Below are 22,723 nucleotides of genomic sequence, written 5' to 3'. Positions count from 1 at the left end.
ATGAGCCACAGAGAAACATTTATGAGAAGGGGAACTGTGTGCTCATATAAACTCAGGAACTCTGGGCAGGGCCTCTGTTTTACCAGCAAAAAAAGTCAAAGTCATAAGAATATCTTCAGTAATCCATTCAAAGCCCCCTTGAAAAATAAATAATTTTGGAAACAGAACAAGAGCTCCCAATGAGATAATATATTTTGATGCATGACTTTTCAAGTTTGGTGCTCATTTCCTCTTTTGTTTGAGCCTTGTTAAAATAATCCTTTATCAACATTATGGGGGAAAGCATCTTTTAATGGTTTACAAGGAGCTGGAACTAAGGAATCTTTGCCTCCTTCAATCCCACCAGAGCTGGAGGCAGCTGAGCACTGCCAGCAGCAAGGCAGGACGTGCACCTCACAAACTGAGCACAAACTTGCAGCATTACTCAGTTATTTCATCACTTTACAGCAAGACTGAGGTGCCACATCATTGGGAAGAAAAGGGTGAGTTTAAGGGTGAGTGTAACCCCGTTGGGCTTATTTACAATAAGGAAGTACAAATTATCCATGCCCTCCAGCAGTCCTCAAACTTGCTCCCCACACAGACAGAATGGCTGATTCCATAGCATCTTCTCACCAAATCTTTCCCTAGAGGAAAGGGCAGCTGGGATTAGAATCCTGGCATTTGCATGTGTGGCCACACACTCCTGTATAAAGCATTTTGTGCTTTCCAAGTTCCAAGGGCAGCTTTCCACCACGTCTACAGCAGTAACTGCAGATGAACAGCTCACAACAAGGTGTGTCCTCACAGGATACATCCAACTGCTCTGTGCATCCTGTTATTCCTGTCAAGACCAAAGTTTTACTTTGACATGAGTCACACGCAGTGACACTGGCCTCAGCCCCTAATTTGCCCAGTGATTTGCAGGCTCACAGCCTAGAGGATCTCCAAGTGTGGACCTCAGGAAGTGGCTGTTGGCACAATTAATCACTCCAGGCACACCCAGATACTGGCTCACAGTAAGTAAATATCTTCCCCAAACAGATTCTCAGTCTTGACAAAGAACTAAGGCTGTGAAGCAGATCCCCTGAGTCAGATGGGGGTTCAAGAAAGCAGGGGCCACTGCCCCTGAAAGCTTCCTGCTGCTAAAGGACACTGCTGCTGGTGCTTAGTCTGTGCATTCTCCTTCTACAAGCTGCCCTAAAAATTAAAACCTTCATCAGCACAAGCAATAGGTGTTTGTAGCTTTTTGTGCAGTCAGCACATGCACTGTGGTAAAGGAGAGCCACTGCTCTGCTCCCAGGCCATGCACAGCAGGCCAAAGCACAAACAAATATTATCTTGCAAAGACAGCATCTCAGCAGTCAGTGAAGGGTATTTGCTCACCAGATCTTGGTAAGGCAAAAAACTAAATGGAAATGCTACATTTAATGTGTTACAGTCTGAGATAGATGGATTATTGACCTATACCCAATAGCAGGAGACAAATCTGCAAAGCAGGAGAGAAAGTGGCACAGTGCAAACTGTGAGCTCCACTTCCAGAAGGAAATGACTGCTCTCAGTCCAAAGGCTGTGCTGGAGACATTGTCAGAGAGCACACAGGAATTTTGTTTCCTACAGATGGGTAGGAATGTTTTCCTAGTGCAGAGAAAACCAAAAGAACAGAGAGCACAGGAGCTGGCTGCACAGGACACACACAGTATGGATCATGGCTCTTGGATTAATCCTGCTCCCAGGTGGGATGAAGAACTCCTGTCCCTTTCAGGGGTCACTTATATGCTGTGTTTGAAGCAGCCACAAGGGATTAGAGGCAGTTCAGGTGCCAGTTTCTTTCTAAAGGTCACACTATAAAAAAAAAAAAAAAAAAAGAAAGAAAAAAAAAAAGCAACCCACAAAAAAACCAAAAACCAAAACCAAACAAGGAAAAGGTGATCAGAGCAACAAGGGCTTCCCCTGGAGACATGCAAACCAGTAGTGCCTGCTCTCTACAACTGCATTCCCTGGCACTCCAGTCAAGGCTGCTTGGCATAAACCAGGGTGGGGGGGGGTTCTGATTTCCTGGCACCAGAACAGCCAAATCAGAGGGAAGAACTGGAAACAACAACATGCCAGTGAGTCACCCATCCATGGAAGGACACCAGGTCCCTTTCTGCTCCGTGGGCTGAGAAATGCAGAGGGAGACCTGCAACTCAGCCATACTTTCTGCTCTTATGAACACTGACTTTGTGCTTAGATATCCCAAGGGCTGGAGAGAACACTTCTTACGATCCAAAAGGTAAACAACCATGCTGCAAAGAACTTCAGGGCAAAAAAACCCTACATCCTTCAAGGATTATTTTGCAAGGCTAGGCTACAGGAAACAGCAAATGCAAGATTGTGGCAGCACCATGAACTCAGAGTGGTACAAAAAGCCCCAAAGGACAACGCTGATGTAGAAATCTATGAAAATAAGCTTCACACATATTTCCTTCTCAACCAGGGGGCTGAAACCTTCCCTCTCATTCTGTCAGCCATTGATTATGTAGTCACTACTTTGGCATAAGTCAGGACAGCCGTGCCCCTCCCAGCAGCTCATCCCTATAGTTTTCTTTGTGCCAACTCCATTGCTCACCTAGCATGCACTAAGCACACCAGGGAATGGATCCAGCTGGAAGCCTCACGGGCGGGGGGGGGGGGAACAACAACAACAACAACAAAAAAAAGAGCAGTGAAAAAGATGGATCCCAGCTGGCTCCCCATCCCAGAGCTGCTCCAACGTTATTGTGCATCCGGGGAGGTAAAACACAAACAGTGCTTTTGACAGGAGCCTGCATTTATTTAATACTTAAGCAACTGCACAATCACAGACTTTATTAAAGGTGATGCAGAAAAATGTAGGGTTATCTTCAGAGAAGGGCAGGCCTGTACTCTTTTAATGCAAGAAGCAGTTGTGGAAAACTGTCCAAGGAGGACCTTGATTTCCATAGACTGATAGACAAAATTGAGGTGTCAGATTGGAGCAGTTACTCACTTTGTGTCAGAAAATCTTGCACCTTTTTCCATTAAAGAATTTTAACTGTGAAAGTCCAAGTTTTCAGAAAGGGAGTGGTTCTTACATTATTCCAACTGTAAGTCTCTTGCAACAGTTCCTTTTCAACTAGATAAGATATGGTCTAATGGAACAGACCTACAGAATCCAGCATGGCAAGTATGCTGACCTCTAATAACCTGGTTCTGCACAAAGCCAGCCTGCACACTGCTGTTTGGAAAGGATATTAAAGATAAGATTGCAGAGACCTCAGCCCAGGTCTCAGACTCTCCAACACTGTTCACCCATGAGCTCTGACACTACCAAGTGCTCCCTGTGCTGCTTTTAAAATCATGTGCAAGTCTGGGCCATGGTGAGACAAAGAAATCCAGTCTGGGCAGCCACTGTGGGAAAAGGGGACTAACAGAATTGTAACCTGATCCTTGCACCTTCATTAAGAAAGGACTTCCCACTACAGTGCTTCCCAACTGCACAGCTTCACCCATATGTAAAACACAGAGGAAAAGAGCAGCTGGCTTCCAGAGATTTTGCTGTACTTTTTACCCCAAATGCTGCTGTCACATCCATGTTTCCAGGGTGCATTTTGAGGAGGGTGAGTAGATGGGTGAAAGATTTCTGCTGCATTTAATGATGAGATTGGTTGAAGCAGTTTTGGCTTCTAAAGGCAGAAAATCCAATAGAGCAGTTGCAAAGTCTAGGCAGGCCAACTAAAAAGGATATATAAATTTCAGACTTCAGTGATGGCTGCTGTAGGAGTCACAGATGAGCACCTGAGTATTTACCATCTTAATTTACTCTTACCACATTTTATGGCTGAAATATCAAAGTGATTTGAGAGATGAAGCAACTTCCAAACTCATTAGTTTTTAATGATATTATTACATGATACCACACAACTGCAGGAGTAACCTCAGGAAGAGAGGATCAGTTCAAGACAGTCAGAAATGCAATATAAAATGCAGTTTCTGTGCAGCTCCAAAGAGACCAAGCAGAGGATTGTATTTCAAGCTGGCAACCCTGGACTTTCCAAATCTAATAATGGTGCAATGAATAAATGAGATGTCACAAAAATCAAGTTTTAGTAACTATTAGAAAATATAGAGTACTATGTCAGCACAGCAGCTGTAAATCTGTAAGCTCACATTTAAATGGGGATACTTTTAGTGAGTTTTGGAAGCCACAGAAGAAAGTCATCACTCCTGGTTCCACTGACCCTGTCTAGACAAAGCTACACTATTGGTTTTAAGCTCATCTAGAAAAACACCAATGCTGCCCTTTACATACATGTTTCAAACATTAAATTATTTTCATATTTTTAGGTATAAAGCCTTTCTCCCAGAAGAAAAGATCGCTGAAAATATTCAGGCAGTAATTGAAACTACAGCATTGCCAGGGCAGAGGGAAGATGCTTTTTATACCAAGTGGGAGTTACAAGGTCTAGCATGAATAAAAACCTGTGAATAAATACTTTGGAGTGAACTTACCAACTAGCTCCTGAGGATCTCTTTTCTCCACTTCTGAGAATTCCTGAAAAAAAGGAAGAAGAAACAGATTTTAGTGAAGCTATGCCTCCAACCTAAAAAGCTACGCTGTTTATTTAGAAAGGTACAACTTTTTTCTGAGACAAGAGAATAAAAATTAGGAATGAAATCAAATTTATTAGGTAAGAGGACAATGTCTGGACCATGGAAAGTCAAAGTCTAACAGGATGCTCCATTTCTTTGCAAAGCTAAATTTAATGAAAGAATTAAGGCTTCATTTCACCAGGTCTTGGACACTGAACTCCTCTGGAATTCCACAGAAACTGCTGTACACAAAGCTTTTCCTCAAAACAGATCAAACCATAGATTCTTCATTTTTGGTGACTGGCCCTGGGCACCAACCAGGAGTCAGTGTTTTAGAGCACAGTTAGGTAAACACAGCCTGGATCCAGCCCACAGGAGACTCTCTTAGTCCTGGGAATGCCAACCACAGCTCTGTGCAGCTCCCAGTGCTCCGAGCAGGATCAGCCTGGTGCATTCCCCAGAGCAATGTGGCAACAGCCCAGGTGCTCCCAGAGCCAGAGCTCAGGGACTTCAGTGCAGCTCCTGATCAGCCTCTCCAGGCTCTGGGAGGCTCCCAGAGCTCTGCAGGATCCCAGGCTGCAGAGGTTTGCCAGATGTAAGTGTGTGATGCTAAATTCATCTCTGCCACTGTGCCATGCAGGGCTCTGGCTGACAAACCCTCTCCAAACCAAACTGCCAGGGAACGTGCTGGTGATGCAGATCCTGTGCTCCTATTTTAGAAAGATGGTCTCACTGTCAGTTCACTTGCTGCCGCTTTTCAGGAGTGATACAGCCAACCTGCTCTACCACGGACTCAAGAGCAACCTGCACTGGCTTGCAGTGCTCTGTTTGGAGATGGCACACAGCTAATCCTTGCCTGCTTAAAGAAATTAAGGACACCTCTCATTTGCACATTTGCAGCAGAGTGGGCTGAGCAGGAGGCATTATGTAGGATGAGACACTCTTCAATATGGTTTCACCATACTGAGACCAACACCCAACTATTTTGGTGCTTCTGGGAGATCTCAGGAGAGTCACAAGCGATATCAAGTTCAGCACAAATACAGTTTCTGAAACAGTACCAGCTGTATCCCAACACTGCCCTCTCCCTCTGCCTCCTTCCCAAAGACCTTTTGTGACTCACTGGACTGTTTGTCCAAAATTCCTCAGTGCCTCCAAACACTGAAGCCATTCATTGAACCTGACACTGACAGAATGCTGCCTCCTTGCTGCTTGGTAACAGCTCCATGACCCCCTCCTTTTCTCCATTTCCAGTCAGGTGAGAGGTGCATCAGGTGAGGAGAAAGCAGTGAGGTCACTAAGCCAGATGTGGGAACAGCCTGTGCCAAACTCACTCTGAAAATGACCCATTTTCAGAGAAGCCAAAGCCCTCTGGAAGCAGAAAAACAAATTCTTTGTGTGGCACTAACTGCTACAGGGCATTTTTTTATAGCCATTCATGGAAGACACAAAAAAAAAAAAAAAAAAAAAGAAAGCACTATTTCTGCATTAGTACACTTGGATCACAAAAATACAAGGCTAAAGCTATTTTAGAAAAAGAAAGAAGTACACAGAGGAACATGCATCTTCTCCCAGGCCAGCTGGCCCCAGGCCCCTCTGAGATGGGCTGAAGTATCACAGCTCCAGCCCCTCTGAGACAATGCCTTTGGTGTGTGCGTCAACGGCTCTTCTCCCAGCATCACAGAGAAAAATTTAAACAGAAAATTTAAACAGGAACATGACATTTCAAAGCAAAAAAAAAATATGCCAAAGCAGTAGTTCTCTTTGGTGAGAGCACTGGACAGGAATCCAGGGAATCCAGACTGTGTTCTCCACAAACCGACGTGGATGGGCAGTTCAGACTGAGCTTCAGGTCACCACTGGAGAAGTGGGAGCAACTCTGTGGTAAATGACGGGCTGTGAGGACAACTCCAGATGACCACAGAGGCTGGAGAAGCTCACAGAGCTGCAGAGGCAAGGTAACATCTGTCCAGGCGCATACAGTGACTCACCAGCAGTAAATACAAGTGTCAGGAGGCTGCTCATTCCCTTTCAGGGGGGAACTTGCTAGATAGATAATTAAAACTATTTCTCACCTTGGTTTGAAACAACAAGCAAATGTTTTGTTGAGGTCAAAGGAGGGAACTGCTTTAGCTCCAACCTTGACTAAATTACATCCTGCACTCTCATCTCTTGTAAGTTTTAAGTGGAACTGAGAAGGAAGTGGAAGAGACAGACTATGTCTTCCCCATACCTAGCACTGCATTTATTATTCCATTATGCTTCCCATCTCCTTCTGCCCACTTCTTGCAAGAGAAATAATCCCCCAAAATAGTAATATTGTCAAGCAGGCACTTAAGCAACCCAGTGGCACAGGCAAATTCGGGTGCATTAGACATGGGCTACGTGGCCCCAAAAAGGCTGCCCACTTATTTGGGCCCTAACAGCCTTGCAAGGGGCTGTGCTGCATTTCTGACTTTTCCAGAAGCTCATTTTCAAGTCTCCTGTATGCCTGGAGTTAGTACCAAGCATAAACACACAGCTCATGAAACACGAACTCATATGCTGAGAGATCATTTGATGGCCAAACCCTCTCCTGCCTTGTATTAGACAAAGATCTCTGAAATGTCGGCTCTGTTAAATAGTATGTTCTATGAACTTCCAGAATCATCAGTAAGTTTGCTTTAACCAGAATTTTCTTCTTTAATTTGCATCCTTTGAGTCTGTCCCATGTATAACAGGCTAAATCAAGCCAGTCCTATCAGGCTCCACTGTTTTGCCCTGGCCCACACTTTCCCACCACAGCCACTCCAACAAGTCCAGTCCCCACGTCCACAGGCCTCAGCCAAGACATCAGAGAGCCCAGAGCTACACCAAGCAAAAGCAAACACGTTCAGCCCTGGATTGCAGCCACACCTCACTGCCCAGGGACAGGAATTTTGCTTAGTGATGAGTTCCTTCATACCTCCACCCACTGCTCCATCCTGAACGAGCTGGAGACATCAACACAGCTTTTCATTAACTTGGGCTGCTTTCAAACCTCTTAAATGCTTTCAAAATACAAACGGATGACCAACTTCTCCAGTGCTTGTTCATATTTGCTCGGTTTGCTGTTGAAAACTATGAGGCAAGCATCAACAACTTGACTAAAGTTTGGCAGATGCAAGGATTAAGGAGTCTTGTTCAAACCTCTGAGTATCCACTAAAGATCCAGAACGTTCTAAAAACTTTCAGTGCAGCAATCACACAAGAGCTGTTCTACACTCCCTTAGGCTAATTTAAGTTTGAGACACACGATGAGTACAATGAACTGATTAGGAAAGACAGCATAAAACCCACAAATCTGCAGATCTTATCTAATACATTAAGTGGAATGAAATGGAGAATCACCAAGTGGAAAAATAAGGTACAATAAATACTGGAAAGTTGCTACCTTTTGGTTATGAAAGAGAAGAAATATTTATGCCTGAATGAGAGATTTCTAAAGGAATTCCAAAGCATTTAAACAATGGAAAAATTGAAAGTAACTGAATTTTATATAGGGAAGTTACCTAAATCCACTTAAGCAAAGGTGATCTCTCTGTAGATTACATCACCAATACCCACTGTGTTATGTATCAGTATCTCACATGGAGCATAAAATCAAGCAGGTGAGTGCTTCCAGCAGGAGAGATTTTATGTCAAAACTCCCCATCAGAGTAAATATATGAATTTGTTAGAGATTTCAAGCATCTTAGAGCTAAAGGCATCACTTAAAGAGTTCATTTCCATTTGAATTCTGAGGCCTTTCAAGAAACAATGTTAAGACTTTGCTAGTGACACGTGTACCACAGAGTTTTCACAAACCAAACCCCTGAAAATCTGTACAGAAGCAACTCTAAATTCACTTCATCATGCACTCAGCAAGTTGATTTTCTGGCTGCCATCTACTCTGCAGCCTTGATCTCACAAGATCAGCAGTATAAGGGCCCAAAGCCAGACAGCCTCACTCCAACAGAGCCACTGAAAGGAGTCAAGGGATGTCACAGTGCTCCAGAGCCAAGCTGGAAGAAGACTGGAAACACAAAAACAGGCAGGAGGGAGACTCCTTCCCCCTGATCTGGAGACTAACAAAGAGCAGACTCTGAAGAGCACAAGCTGCTGTGGACAAAGTATTAAAAAAACCCCAAACTGCACCTTTTTCATAGATTGCTGTGCTTCCAAGAACAATTGTGCACATCAGCTCACTGATAGCAGACAACACTTATGCTGTTACTAAACCCGTTTGAGTATAGGAAAAGGTTTATCATTTTTCCACTTTCCCAAGACAAATGGCTTTTTTCCAGCCCTGGACAAGAAGACTGCCTGCAAGAGCCTGGCTCATGAGCACCAAGCGCTGGTCCAGTTTTCATGTATCATCATCAGTTAAAGAGAAGCAGCATGAAGGGAGTGTGTACACACACATAAGGGAAGTGCTGCATTTTGCCTGAAGCTTTCACCTCACTGGGGTGACACATAGACCATCTTTTCAGTCCTACAGTGTCTCCATCCAGTTACATAAAAAACAGTGTCTGCTCAAGCTCCAAGGAAAATAAAAACAACCCAACACAATCCTCACAGCATGGAACAGAGATTAAAGGAAGGAAGCAAAACAATATGAATCTGAGACTGATGAATTCCAGTTTGGACAGGCTTGCCCAGAACAGCTTTATTTAATGGAAAGAATGGACTGACTTAAAACAATGCTCACTAAATCCTTGCTGAAACAAGATCCATAAATCCAGCTCAGTGCTCACATCCAACAGAACTGCTGGCATTAACTGTCACCACAAGGCACAAATTCAAGCAATTCTTGCAGAAGCAGGTGCACGTGTCAGTGCAGGTGCACTTCAAGCTACCAGGAGAAATGGTTCAAGAGGGGAGGCTGAAGACACAAAACCAGACTCCGATGGCTTTAACAAAGATGCAAATTTTAAGAAATGGTGAAGCTGATGCCAGGTTTGCCACTGCTCAGTTACATTCCCAGACTTGCAGCCAACTGAATCCTGCAGCTTCATTCTTCCACTGACTTCCAGGTAATATTAAAAGCAACTAGCTCAGACAGTACCTCCCCCTCAACATTTTCTATTTTTCTTTTTTCAGCAAACGCTCTTGTGTTGCAGAATTTCTTCTCTCTCCCTACTACTTCACATGATCGTTTGCACATAAATTTAATGCAAATTTAAACTGGCAGCCACAAAATTACATAATTGTCAAGCAGTGTATTAGTTTGAAGACATTGCAGAGAATTTTTCAGTACGGTAGCCAGGGGATCTGCTGCTGTAACAGCTGTTACAGTGGATTTCTTGAATCTGAGCAAGTGCCAGCAACAAGTTTTTGTAATTTTCCCTCCTCTCTACAATTCAGAATATCTCCTGTAGTCCCAAAACACAAAAAGCCTCACTTGGCTGAGTATGATGGAAAGAAACTATAACATAGCAGAAAGTGTTAGAAGAGTTGTCTAAGCCAAGTGATGATGGCCTTGCCAGAGCAAGCAGGTGAAATGTCTACATCATGCAGGCAGCAGGAGAGAGACAACCCCAAACCCTGCCCCCTTATGGTTTTTTTTCTCCCCTTTCCTTTCTTTTTTTTCAAGGAACATAGTAGCAATTATGTTCTTGCTTTTGCTCTACAAAGATCAGAAGTGCTCATGGGAACAGAACACCAGAAATGTCTCATTTAATATTAAAAGTGCATGACATGATTTCATTTCTTGCTCCCCAGATCTGCCTGATGTTGGTGTGCACCCAGGCTGAAGGCAGCAGAGTGCATGTCAAGTGCATTTAGAGTCTGGGGAAGAGAAAGCCAGGCAACAGGAGTACAATGCTTTTATTCCTCCTCTCCCCCCCACCCTTTTTTTTTTTCTTGTATTGTGAGAGAGGAGAATCCCAAGAGAAAGCTTGAAACAAGCACATTTCCTACGGCCATATCCTGTTTGCCAGCTCTGCTACAAAGCTCCAGGCAAAGTGCCCAGTTCAGCATAAGAAATTTAACTAAGAAAAACCTGTAGGGACTATGATCTAGACACCAAGAGAAATCCAGCAGTTCAGAAATAAGCCTCCATAGCAAAAAGCCTGATACATTCACCCTTCAGTGACACTTATATACAGGCTTTACAAATCCGTTTGGAGATACAGTCACAGACAGAAAGGGAAGGAAGAACAAATCAAACAGTCAGCTCCTGAGACATTCCCTATCAAAATGTGCATAGCTGACACTGCCTTTTACTTTTCCAGCTAAATTACATCTAAAAATACACGGTCATTAATGAAATGAAAAAAAAAAAAAAAAACCCACTGAAAAAATCCCAACCAAGACCTGGCAAAACATTTCAGTGAGAAAGTTCTTTAGAAAGGAAGCATTCATAGCATAAAGCCTTTAAATAGCTTCTTTGAAACTTGACTCCATTCACCTGACATATGCTATCTGAGTATTTGACAAAGATTATTTGTTAGGAGTAATTCCCAGTAAGGAACTGTGTGCCAGAACTTCTGCTTTCCATGTGGAGGTACAATAAATAACACCTGCTTCCCAGTGGAGCCTGGTCCCAAAGCTACCTGCTTCCCTTCACAGTCCCAGGAGCACAGCAGCTCCCAGCAGCCTGCCCCTGATCTGTACAGCCCTAAAATTCTTTCAAGTCATCTTTGCTTACTACAGTGAAATAGAAATTCACTGGTCAAGTACCAGCAAGACATGACAAGGCTGGAGGTGTCAAGGTACTTTGATGATTTTATTTTTTACAGTTTGTTGCAGTGCAGAATCAAGAAGAAGGTGAAGGTGGGCTGTGAAAATTCTGAAGCCTCACAGCAGCAAAGGAAAGGCTCAGGAGAGCTTACAAAATTAACTTCTTACACAAGCTTTCTCCCCTAGCACATAGTACTAAAAAATCTTCATGGCTTGGAGTAGAGGCAAGGTGCAATAGCAAGTATCCTCAGCAAGAAATTCACTCCTTCATGAATAGATCCCATGGAGTTTATCCAGTTTATTTTGCTCCTTCTGTACCCAGAACAGGGCAGCTGGAAGGAGCTATTTTCAGCTATTTGCTGGTATTTGAGGCAATGCTCCATCTGTGCTGACTGCTCAGCCTCTCACTGTGACACGCACAGACCTGCACCCTCAGAACAGCCTATTTGAGAACAGCAGCCAGAAATAATTGCAACTACAGAGCTGGACTTGAAGAACTCAGACCTTTATCAGGTGAAATATGCAAGGGGAAGCAGCTCCAGAAAGGACTTTTCTTCAAGTTTAAAGACAAACAGAACAAGCCTGGCTCCTCTTTGGAAGAAGGCAAGCCACACCTGTGTCAATAATCCCTGGTATTCAGTACTGCAGGGAGTGAAGAGTCTGCTGCAACATGTATGCCCGGCGGGGAGGAAGGAACAAGCATGTCCACGGACATGTCTCATCTCCCAAACAGCTCCAGAGCTGGATGGAAGCCAGGAGCTCTCCAGGAGGTATTCCAGCTTCAGAGCCCCACAAGGCTGTGATCTGTCTCCCTCTCAGACAGAGCTGGAGACAGGAGTACGTGTGGCAAGGGGCAAAATAATCCCAGATGCCAAATGTTGTTTTGCTTCCTGCACGCGGAACAGCTTTGACTGCCTGTGATATTGTCTGGCAATAACCAAGGTTCATCGAGATAAAATGGGAACCAGGTATCAGCTGGTTTCATGTCTGAGCACTCACTGTAGCAGTGCAGAGACAGCATTTGCAGCTGAGTTACCTCTGCTGCCCTCTAAACTCTGCAAAACTCTCTGGTTCTCTCTATAGAGCTCTGAAAAAATATCTGTCAAACCTAAAACAAGGGAAAACAAGGGAAAAGAGTTGAAAGCACAGACAGCATTTTACCCAATTATATTAAAATGAAGCTGAAACACAGAAAAAGAATCCGAGACTTCAGTTCACTGGCACCTTCAGGCTGTGCTTCCACGCAAAGCAATGAGTGAGGAAACAAATCACAGGAGTTCTAACCTTGACCCCGACCCTGGGAACTGCACACTTCATGCTTTGAAAGTGTTTACAGAGGTATGCTCACAGCCATGCATAATGCAAGGATATTAACTTAAGCATAGAACTTTTCCCAAACATACTTTTCCTCTTCTTTGGAGCAAAGTAATTACACCCAAGATGAAAGTTAATGAGTAGGTGCAAGCATTTTTTGAGAAGCTGGCTTGATGAATGTATGCTGAATTCAGAAAAATTAATATGCCATATCAAAGTAAGAGTTAATTTCAGGGATTACATTACTGCACACACACCCATTTACTGGTTTTCAGCACTTACCACTTTTACTTTAAATCAAGATAATTTTGGTATTTAAACAAACAGGTCAATGGGTAGGCAAGATAAAAAAACCACCACAGTCAAAAGCCTCTAAGTATTAGTACACACCTACACATCATAACACAGTAGAATTACTTTACAGGTATGCTGGATCAATAAAAGCTAAACATAATAAAGTGCTGATGATTATCAAGAGGAGGTACTTAGACATGCTTAGAGGCACAGTATTCCTCTGAAAATTTGACAGCCTTCTGAGAGATCCCAGTTTGGCTACCGCTCCATACAACACCTCGAGGATGCGGAGGGGACCCTTAAAACAAAGCTAGGAATGGAAAACATCAAAGTAGCCACCTGTTCTGAAAAAGTGTACCATGTGTCAGGCATTCACCTGCCAAGGGAGTGGCAAATTTCTTAGCTTTCCTGCACTGGCTGGTCCTGATACAACAATCAAGGCTCAAGAGTTAATGATTTCCCTCTGGGAAAGCTCCAAGAGCCAAGCTGCAGGGCTGGGCTCTGTCCTTGATCAACATATGCAACCTTTTATTCATCCAGCTCTCCAATATGAAGCACAAAACCCCTCAGGCGAGGCTTGGAGCACAAGGTCAATATTTTAAGGTTCATTTTTCATTTTCCAGCAGGGCTGGTCCATTTAGTGGACCAGCTTTTTTAGCTTTTAGCTTCTGAAAGCTTGTATCTTGTTACTGCATCAAGGCTGTAACCAGAGCCAGCTGCTGGCCAGAGCCCCAGCAACCTGCACGTTGTTAACCCTGTCCTTGCCAACCAGCACAACACCACATTTCACACCCAAGCCCAAACCTCCTTCAGTTTGTAACCAAAGCTCCATCAGCTGAGGAAAGGGCACAAAGAACTCATCCAGGCTGTGGATTTCACTGTTTTAACTTCACTGTTAAACAACAGATTTTGTTGCTTATTTCTTCTCTCTTCAAAGCAGAAGGTCTTGTTTCTAAAGTGCTCTCAAGGCAGATGCTTGTTTCCAATTGGTGACTACTCAGGTAAAAGGAATTGTGGCCATTCACAAACCTGTCCTGTTCCAGAGCCTGAGCATCCCTCCAGCTTTGATTTTTGGAAGAGCAGTTAGCTCTACCCAGATTTGAATCTCCAGCTTCCCATGACTGCCTGAAGCACTTCAAAATGCAGTTACAGGATGCAGTGGAATATATCTGAATATATCTGAACCTGCTGCATAAAGAGGATTCTGCTTTTTGCTGCAAGCACAGTGTTTTTGAATAACTCACACATGCTCAGTAACATGAATTCCATGGGTGAGGAGTCTGCTCTGGAAGAATGCTTCCAGGTGACTGATGAGACTGAAGTATTCTCCTCCTCCTGGCACACCTTTGCCTGCAAACAGGTGTATAAAACTTCTCTATCTCGCCAAGCAGTGGTTTGACACCACAATGTTAGAACTTGGAAAGCTTATTGTGACTTGCTCCTTAGCACAAAAATAACCCACAGGAAAGCTGCAGTGCCAACCAGCACTTTGTACTGGCTTCCCCTCCAGTGAGGAACTAGGACTGAACAGCCAGAGAGCTGCCCCTTCATCAAACAAATGAGGGCAGATTCCCTGGAATCAAGAGAAAAGCCTGAGACAAATATAAAATAAATATCTTTCCAGTGGGGCTATTTGAGGCAGGCTCCAAATTCCACTCTCCCCATCACTACTTGATCAAAGAATTTTTACATCATTCCTCACTTTCTGTCTCCTCTGATTCCAGCCACAACTGACCCTTCTGGAGGTTTTGGTTCTGGCACTATCCAAGTACATAATGAGGCCAAATCACAGGATGCATGAGCAATAAGGGAACTGCTCCACACAACCTGGCTCCATTATTCAAGGTATAAGCTCTAGGCAGTTCATTCACAATATGTACAAAGCAGCAAAACACCAGGAAAAAAAAAAATCAATCTATCTATCTATCTATCTATCTATCTATCTATCTATCTATCTTCAGGGCTTGAAATAACTATAATTGACTGATTAATTGCATTTTTTTTTCTTATTAATGCAAGTTAAATTATTTACTTTCTGCCTATGGTCAGATTCAGACCTTGGAAAAGCTCTAGCCATATATAAAGAGCATGGGGAATCCATTTAAACATGTTTCCAAGTCTCTGATGTCTCCATGAAGCTGAGCAGGCACAACTACAGCACTCAGCAGGTTCAAAACAAAATTAAATTACCCAGAAGTATTAGCAAGTTATAATCAAAGGCCTCTCTTTTTGCTGCACTTTGGATTTACAATAACTGCAACACTTGTTAGCTGTCACAGACATTACAAGCAGTGAGGATGGAGGAGAACACTGCCACTTGGTGGAAAAAAAGGGATAGGAAACATTTGCAACTGCTCCAAGTACAAATACTTCCACAGGGATTTCCATCTCTCCCCATCCCAAGTGAATTTCCTAGCAGCATGGCTGGTGCAGCTGCACCAGTGCCCCCACAGCCACACCCCAGCAGGGCACTGGGCTGCCTCTACAGCCCACCCTGCCCAGTGCCAGCTGGCTCTACAGCTATCACTTAATATTCAAAAACCACCACAAGGCCAAAGGACACAATTCCCTTTTTCACCTGTGTTTGAAGACATCTATTAAGGATAACATGGAAGTCTGAAACTGCTGAGTTTCAGACTCAGTTCAGCTTTGCCTCCCTCCTACTCTTACCTTTCATGCCACACTGGCATGGCAGGAATTACATTTTACTGTTATTTTATTGACTTCCTTTAATTCACATTTTCAGTTCTTGCAGAGTTACTATTGCAGTCTACCAAGATATAAAATGCTTTTTATTTTGAACACATTGATTATTTCTTTGCTTCCTCTGAAGCTTCCTGCTGAAGCTGAAATGCTGCTCTGTGGCCATGTGTGGCTCTTCTTTAGAAGCACAAAATGCACCTGGACAGCAGCACACAAAACCCACTGAAAGCAAGAGGCTTCTCAAGCAAGCCAACACGAAATGTCAGTGACATATTTAAGCAGCAACCACACAATTCAGTGGTGAGATTTCTGTCACGTATGATTACTCAGATAAGAGCAACTACTAATTCTGTTTTTTCTCTCAACCAGACCTATTCTCCACTGCCCTGAAGACCTACAGCTCTTTTAGAGAAGACAGAAATGCACACACGTGCAACAGGGCCCTACTAGAAAACTTCAAAAACTTGATTTGCACCAAATTTATCTTCTAAGGAAATCCCATATTTTTACTCCATAGTACATATTTGAATCCAGTTTTTACAGAAACATCTTGCTAGCATGTTTACCAGGGCAAAAATGTAGAAGTAGAAAAAGGTTAAGAGTGAGAGATTGCCTTTTGCTTTCTTTCAAATAAAAATGTCTTTCTCGCAACAAGGAAAAGAGAAAATACATTCCATTTCCAAGTGCCTGGGAGCCATTTCACACAGTGAGACTTAACCAGCTGCAGTACAGCCGCCAAGATTTCCACCTGTGTATCACTGTAAAGCCATAAGAATATTGTGGAACCTGGAAGAAGGTGCTGCTATAAAACTAATTCAAATAGAATAGCTAAACACATCCATTTGCCTTCATCTTAGCCTATCAAAGCACTGTGGTAAATCAAATTCTCTACAGAATTTTGCTTTGCAGACAGTCCTCTGGTTTTTGTAGCAGAGTTTAAGGCCTGCCTGCATCCTTGAGGAAGCTGCTAGATAAAATAAATGCCCTTGCAATTGTTCATCACTCAGCATCCCTGATGAACAGGACTGCTTCTACTGAACTAACATAAAAAATTTAAACACAGTTGTCTATAGTTTCAAATGGATTTGGTCTTTTGTCCTCCAGCTTTTAGCCTGATCCATGTCCTGTGTGCTGTTAAACACCTGCTGTTCAGCAGAAACAAGGTGAAATCCCAACATAAAGATGATTTCAACTATTTCTGATAATAGCCATTATCTGGGGATCTTATTTCACTTTTTAAATTTATCTATGACCTTTACAAAACTGCTTCATTCAGAAGGACATAGCTGGAGAGAACTGAATTGATTCTGACACCTTCCATGGCCTGTAAGAGCACAGGATAATTAATTCATTAAGTTCTAAATGAAGAAATTATTCAAACTACCACTAGTCATACAGAATTCTGTACTGCATGCTGCACCTCCCACATCACTGCAGAACAGGTGAGATGCTGTCAGCAAACTTCAGATCTAATGCACAACATGACCAAATTCACGAAGGCCAACCTCCACCGTGACTCAGCCTGCGATAACTGCCTTTGGCAGAAGCCAGAACTAAAGCCAGAAACACAGGTTAAAGCTACAAAAGGTGTGGAACTAACTACAGATCACAAATGAACACCAAGCCATGCTGTTAAAACTTACTCCTCTTGTACTGAGCTTCCCCACCACCACCAGACCACACTTTCAAATACCTTTAGGTCACCAGCCTCAGGTTTTTCAGTCTCTGAATCGTCATCTTCCTACAAGACAAGAATTTACAGGATTAAGCTTAAAGAGCAGGCCTGGCAAGTAACTGAACTTACAGCAAAGGGCATTCAGCAGCCCAGCAGCAGTCCAAGACCCTTTTCATGGAGGGTAGTTTTGCCCCACCCACTCATAACCAGAAAACAAGTCCTACAGTCAGGGGAAGAAGTGTTTGCTTGGTTTTAGGGGTTTTTGTAGGCAAAAGCTTCACTCAGCAGCAGTTGTCCCTACAAAACTCATGCAGCTCTGGAATGCTCAGAATTAGACAACAAGAAGCAGCAGAACTGGGGAACAAAAGCATTTGTCCTTTGATAATTCTGTCCCCTCCAGTTGGCAGGCGGTGATTGACGAGACTCTGTTCAGCAGTACCCACAGAAAAAGCAGCATTTGCAGGACCTGTGATAGTCCCAAGCATCAGCAACACACACAGGACACACAGCTGGCCTGCCACCAAACCAAACATGCAGGCTTGGAAAGGGTCTGGCCTAGCAGCAAGTTCCAGGGATCCAGGGATCCAGCAGACACTTCCTTGCTGGTGCAGAGCTCTTGTGCCTCGCTTGCAGATGCTGTGAACCTCCACAGAAGGGAACACTGACAAATTTCAGGTGACAGTCTCCATTTTTAAAAAATTTATTTTATGAACCAGAAATAAACCAAAGAACTGGGGGAACTTCTGCCCTGTGAGGGTTTAAAATACTGAACACAGCATTGTGTGGAAATCCACCCCAGGTGAGCAGGAAGCTCCAGGCTGGTCTCCACTGGCAGTAAACCTGCTGTCCTCTCACTGGGCATCCTCCCAGTACCCCTGCTTCTAGACATAACACATACTTTGGGTTCAAAACAAGTCTGAGGAGCAGAAAGTGTTTTTCATGCTCACATAACTCAGCAAAATGTTTTTTTCTTCCAAACTTTCCCACTAATTTCAATGTTGGCCCCAAAACAAGAACTTGGTGTTTCAGCTTCAAAAAGGGAAACAAAAGAAAAAGTGAAATGAGAAGTGCAACTGAAAGAAGAGTTTACAAGGAACTGCCCAGCTCAAAGCATTGGCACATGAGCCAGTTCTGACAAGGCAAGCTGGAGGCTGATGACACAATAACAGCAGCAAGTTTTAATTGACTGAATTAAGATGCCTCTATTACAGATTTGAGACACAGAGTCCTCCACTACAGCTACTCTCCAGCTTCCCTTTCTGAAAGATGCACACATGACAATAATTCAGTCCAGACTGTCAAAGGTCAGTTACAGTGAGTTTGTAACTAGAAAAGAACCAACTAACTTGGTGTTTACCACAAATGAGATAGCTCTCCCCTCTAGAGTCTCCATTATATAGATTAAAGTGATTTTCATCAAAGCAATAAGGGGTTGAATTGTCCATGTTGCTGACAGTAACTGAAACAGCTCTCAAAAACATCTGACCTAGCAGGGAGTAAGAACATTAACAAACAAAGCAGCATTACTGGGAACTGGATTTGAATAAAAACAGAGGCTTTTCAGTCACTGTAAAGTAGTTAAAACACCCACTGAGCTGTACAGAGCAAAGCACAGGACAGCCTGAGTGCACCTCACCCTGCTTTCTCAATCAACTCATAACCCCCATAAGCTACCAGCACAAGCAATCCCAAAAAAGTTTTCAAGTCTGCTCAGAGAATATTTAATGGAAAAAAAAAAAAAAAAAAAAAGGGGAAGTAACTTGTGCAACCTGCACTGTAACCACAAACCTAAGCAAGACCCACTGGCTGACAGCAGAGGGATTGACTGATTGTCCTTTCCTGAACAGCAGCTGATGATGGACAGCTGCAACCTGCACCAAAAGCTGTGCATGCAATAAAGCCACTCCATCTACATGCCCTTTACAATACTAACCAAACACAGCTGACCTCGGCAAGCACCTGGATCACACACAGGACCTCCTTTGGACTACACAGACCTCACTGAAGCAGAGCCTAGAAGTGCTGGATATAAAAAGAAGAATCACTGAAGCAGCAAAAAGGTTCACTGCTTTGCTAAGGGAGACACCAGGGGCAACAGAACAGAACTTAAAACAGAAACAAGAGAGTGATGGATTTCTTGGCTGCTACTTGGGCACACACATGGCAGAAAAAAGCATCCCCTAAGAGACTGATCCAACACACACAGAGCTGATTTCTGTGAGGAAAAGTTATTGGAGTAGCCCTGGGTTTTTGGCTACGTGGTAGAAGAATGAACTGGAACAGGGAGATGATAAAACACTGGCAAGAAAAAGGGTGACAATAAAGAAAGGAGATGAGAACTTTCCCTCTTCCCCTCCAAACTCATTGTTTCACTCCCCCAGACCCAGGGCAGAACTACACATCCTTCTGTGCAACGCAGCTGCACTCACAGACTGTGAGCTCCGTGCCCTGTCCCCCCACACTGCTGTTATCTCAGAATCCAGGTGATATCAGACACGCGCCATGCACCTGTGACAGACAAAAGCCACCACATGTAGACAGGACACTGTTACATCACGGTGCCTTGATGCAGGGAGTGCATTGAGCTACACACTAAAGAGTAATTTAAGACAGCACAGAAGTTTATTCTTTTTAATCCACCACCTCTTACAAGGTTCTTATAGGTCGACTATGTTTAAAGAACAGCTTTTATTTGGAGTGGCTGTTACGGCCTTTTTCCCATAACAGAGTCCAACGACACCAACACAGTAACGAGCAACATGAGCTGTGCCAAGCTGCTGATGGGTCTCAGGGCAAAGGCTTTCTACTTGAAAACAAAGTGGAAAGGAGGAGGTGGAAAGTGCTGAAACGCACACCAGGAGTCAGATATTCCAGGTTCCATCACGGGTCGCTATTCGGGGTTTTTATTTGAAAGAGAGAAGTCTCTACACCCTGTGTAAGGGGTCAAGACAAGCTCCGGAGCAGGGAGGTACTTACTGACTGCCTGCTGTTCTCATCGTCCTCCTCTTCGTACCCTTCCTCGTCCCCATCCAGGCGGGTAAAGTCATCTTCTCCGTACCCAACTGACACCAGGCCTCCTTTCTCTCCTAAGGAGGAAGAGAAAAGGAAAACGGTGAGTGAAGGGGAGGTGGAAGCGTGCGGGGCCTTCCCTTCTCATAGGGGAAAGCGCCAGGCCGGCGCGGGCCGCGCGCGGGAACCCCGGCGCCCCAGCCCGCCGCCTGTCCCGGCCCCCTGCCTGCCCTCACCCGTGGGCGCTCCTCCATCGCTCCCCGCCGTGCCGGCCTCGCTGTCCGACTCCGGGTCCGAGTCCTCGGCGTAAACCGCCAGCGAGGAGAGAACGCTGCGCTTCGCCGCCGCCATCTTTCGCCCGGCCGCGGCGCACTTCCGGCGCGCGGGGATGACGCACGAGGCGCTGTCACCATGGCAACGCTGCCCTTCTTCCGCCCTCAGCGGGCCCCGGGGGCACCGGGGGCATCCCGCCCTCACGGCCGGAGGAGAAGCTGCTCGGGGAGCTCACGGCCGGAGGGCAAAACCCTCAGCCAGGCGGAGCGGAGCGTCTCGGGGAAGGAGAGGGGATGAAAAGTGAGCGGGCTAGCCCTTTAAGTGAAGCTTTTGACGTCATTTTGTGGCGCCGCGACAGCACCTGCGGGGTCTGGAGCGAGCGCGGAGGGTGGGGGCCGGGACAGGGCGGAGGTGCGACTGGGGACGGGGGGTGGTGTGCAGGGGCACAGGGCCCTGGGAGGGAAGCGGGGTGGGTGAGGAGGAGCCGCCTTGCCCCCACACCCCCTCCATGTCGGGTGCGGGCGGGTTTGGCGGGCACTGACCCCCGCTATGAGCCCCCCCTGCTGTGGCCCATGGGGAGGGAGCTGAGCCAGAGTAAACGCAGTGTGGCCCTCTCCAGTGAGGGGGTCTGGATAAGCATCCCTGAGAGACACGACAAAAGGGGGAGTGTGGCAGGGAAGCCCTGGGGGAGGCCGTGCAGGTGGCGGGGGCTCGGGACAGGCCTCGGGCAGAGGAGGGTGGCGGCGTCCGGTTCTAGCTCAGGTTCCTGTCGCCTCCTTAGGATGAGCGGGAAGGTTCCCCCGGGCCTGGAGGGCAGGGTCCGGAAAACACTGCAGAAGGTCTTCGGGTTCGAGTCCTTCAAGACTTCCCTGCAGGAAAGTGCGACCATGGCTGTGGCGAGAGGTGAGGCTCAGCACGGGAGACGTGTGGAGCATGGCTGTGTGTCCGTCTCCATCCGTGCAGGGTGACACTGCAGCAGTTGCTGTTGTGCCTGCTGTGAGCAGACCTCACCCGGCTGGGCAGCAGCGCCCGGCACTCCACGCCCTCCTCTGCTCTGGGGTGGTTTTGGTGGCCCAGGCGCACGTGCTGCACACGAGCTCTGCATCTTTTCCTTTCATTTGTTTTGTAACACCATCATTGCATCAGCCATGGAAATGGGAAAGTGCAGCATTGTTGGTGTCTTTTCTAGTTGTCTCCTCATACCTGCCAGTGTATTTGTGGTCAGATGACATCAGAGCTGTTAACATTCAGACATTTTCAGAGTAAAAGTGTTCTTGTGCTAAAGACAATACCAGCAGAGGACTTGATTTCTTGGCATAGCTGAGATCCTCAGAATCATGGGGCTGTTATCAGAAACATTTCTTTCCTGGTGTTGACACACGCCCCAGCAGCCAGCTGGGGGTGGGCAGGCAGCTCACACAAACAAGCTGCCAGCTCCCTCAGCAGTTCTCTCAGTGTGAATCTGAAGAGTGCCCAGTTCAGTTTCCATCTATCACCACTCACTGTTGACAACAGACCTGTCAGAAGTGGGATTCTGTGTGCAAGGTGTCTCTACCTGTTAACCTGGTGTCACTGGCACCTTCCTGGCTTGAGCTGGATCCTGGTTAGTGCAGGAACAGTCACTCACTGCAGGATGTTATCAGTGTGGTTGAGATTTCCAACTCCTGTTTCATGTGAGGGGGCCTTCCTGGGATAAGCTTTAAGAGGATGTGGTGAAGTTCTGTCATGGGGCTGGTAATGTGGTAAGTGGAGGTCTGTAAAATGGGTGAAAGCAGCTTTTCTGGAGGAGATTCAGCATAAAAAACTTAACTTCTTTTTATCTTGGTTTCTGTGTATCTTCTGGTACTTTTGTACCGCTGCCTCTAAATGTTTACAAAGCAATCTGAGGTTCTTTGAAGGAAGCCACTGCTGGCATGCAAAGTATTGCTGTGCTTTTAGAACTTAAACTGAAGGGTTTTGTTGCTGTGCCACCTGGTACATGCACACAGGTGCTATTTCTGCCCACCCCTCCTGCCTGAGCCCCAGGAACTCAACACCCCTCGGAGGCCTTGAGCTTTCTTCTGTTGTTTTTGCAGGAGAGAAGGATGTCTTTGTGTGCATGCCCACAGGGGCAGGGAAATCCTTGTGCTACCAGCTTCCTGCAGTTCTGGCAGTGGGCATCACCATTGTCATTTCACCTCTGATTGCACTGATTCAGGTAAC

At 45.2% G+C, this 22,723-nt stretch overlaps 2 protein-coding genes across 6 annotated transcripts in view; one reads left to right on the top strand and one right to left on the bottom strand.

Moving 5' to 3' along the window:
- LOC119709291 (SAP30 binding protein) overlaps positions 1-20,642 on the bottom strand; it is a 29,367-nt gene extending 8,725 nt beyond the window's left edge. Inside the window, exons 1-4 of one of the 2 annotated variants that reach the window (XM_038156835.1) lie at positions 20,485-20,642; positions 20,216-20,325; positions 17,258-17,305; positions 4,492-4,534 (exon numbers count right to left, since the gene is read on the bottom strand). In XM_038156835.1, the coding sequence (XP_038012763.1) occupies positions 4,492-4,534; positions 17,258-17,305; positions 20,216-20,325; positions 20,485-20,599 (316 nt within the window). In that variant the 5' untranslated portion in view covers positions 20,600-20,642. The remainder of the gene's footprint in view (positions 1-4,491; positions 4,535-17,257; positions 17,306-20,215; positions 20,326-20,484) is intronic. The other variant, XM_038156836.1, reaches the window with a different exon arrangement.
- Positions 20,607-22,723, top strand: part of RECQL5 (RecQ like helicase 5) — a 37,970-nt gene continuing 35,853 nt past the window's right edge. The window contains exons 1-3 of one of the 4 annotated variants that reach the window (XM_038156831.1): positions 20,607-20,821; positions 21,303-21,424; positions 22,597-22,718. In XM_038156831.1, coding sequence (XP_038012759.1) covers positions 20,637-20,821; positions 21,303-21,424; positions 22,597-22,718 — 429 coding nt within the window. In that variant the 5' untranslated portion in view covers positions 20,607-20,636. Of the gene's footprint in view, positions 20,822-20,865; positions 20,910-20,971; positions 21,425-22,596; positions 22,719-22,723 lie in introns of those variants that run through there. The other 3 variants (XM_038156832.1, XM_038156829.1, XM_038156830.1) reach the window with 3 other exon arrangements.

The sequence above is a fragment of the Motacilla alba genome, chromosome 18, assembly GCF_015832195.1.
Source record: "Motacilla alba alba isolate MOTALB_02 chromosome 18, Motacilla_alba_V1.0_pri, whole genome shotgun sequence".
Taxonomy (NCBI): domain Eukaryota; kingdom Metazoa; phylum Chordata; class Aves; order Passeriformes; family Motacillidae; genus Motacilla; species Motacilla alba.
This window is presented reverse-complemented; position numbering and strand designations above follow the sequence as displayed.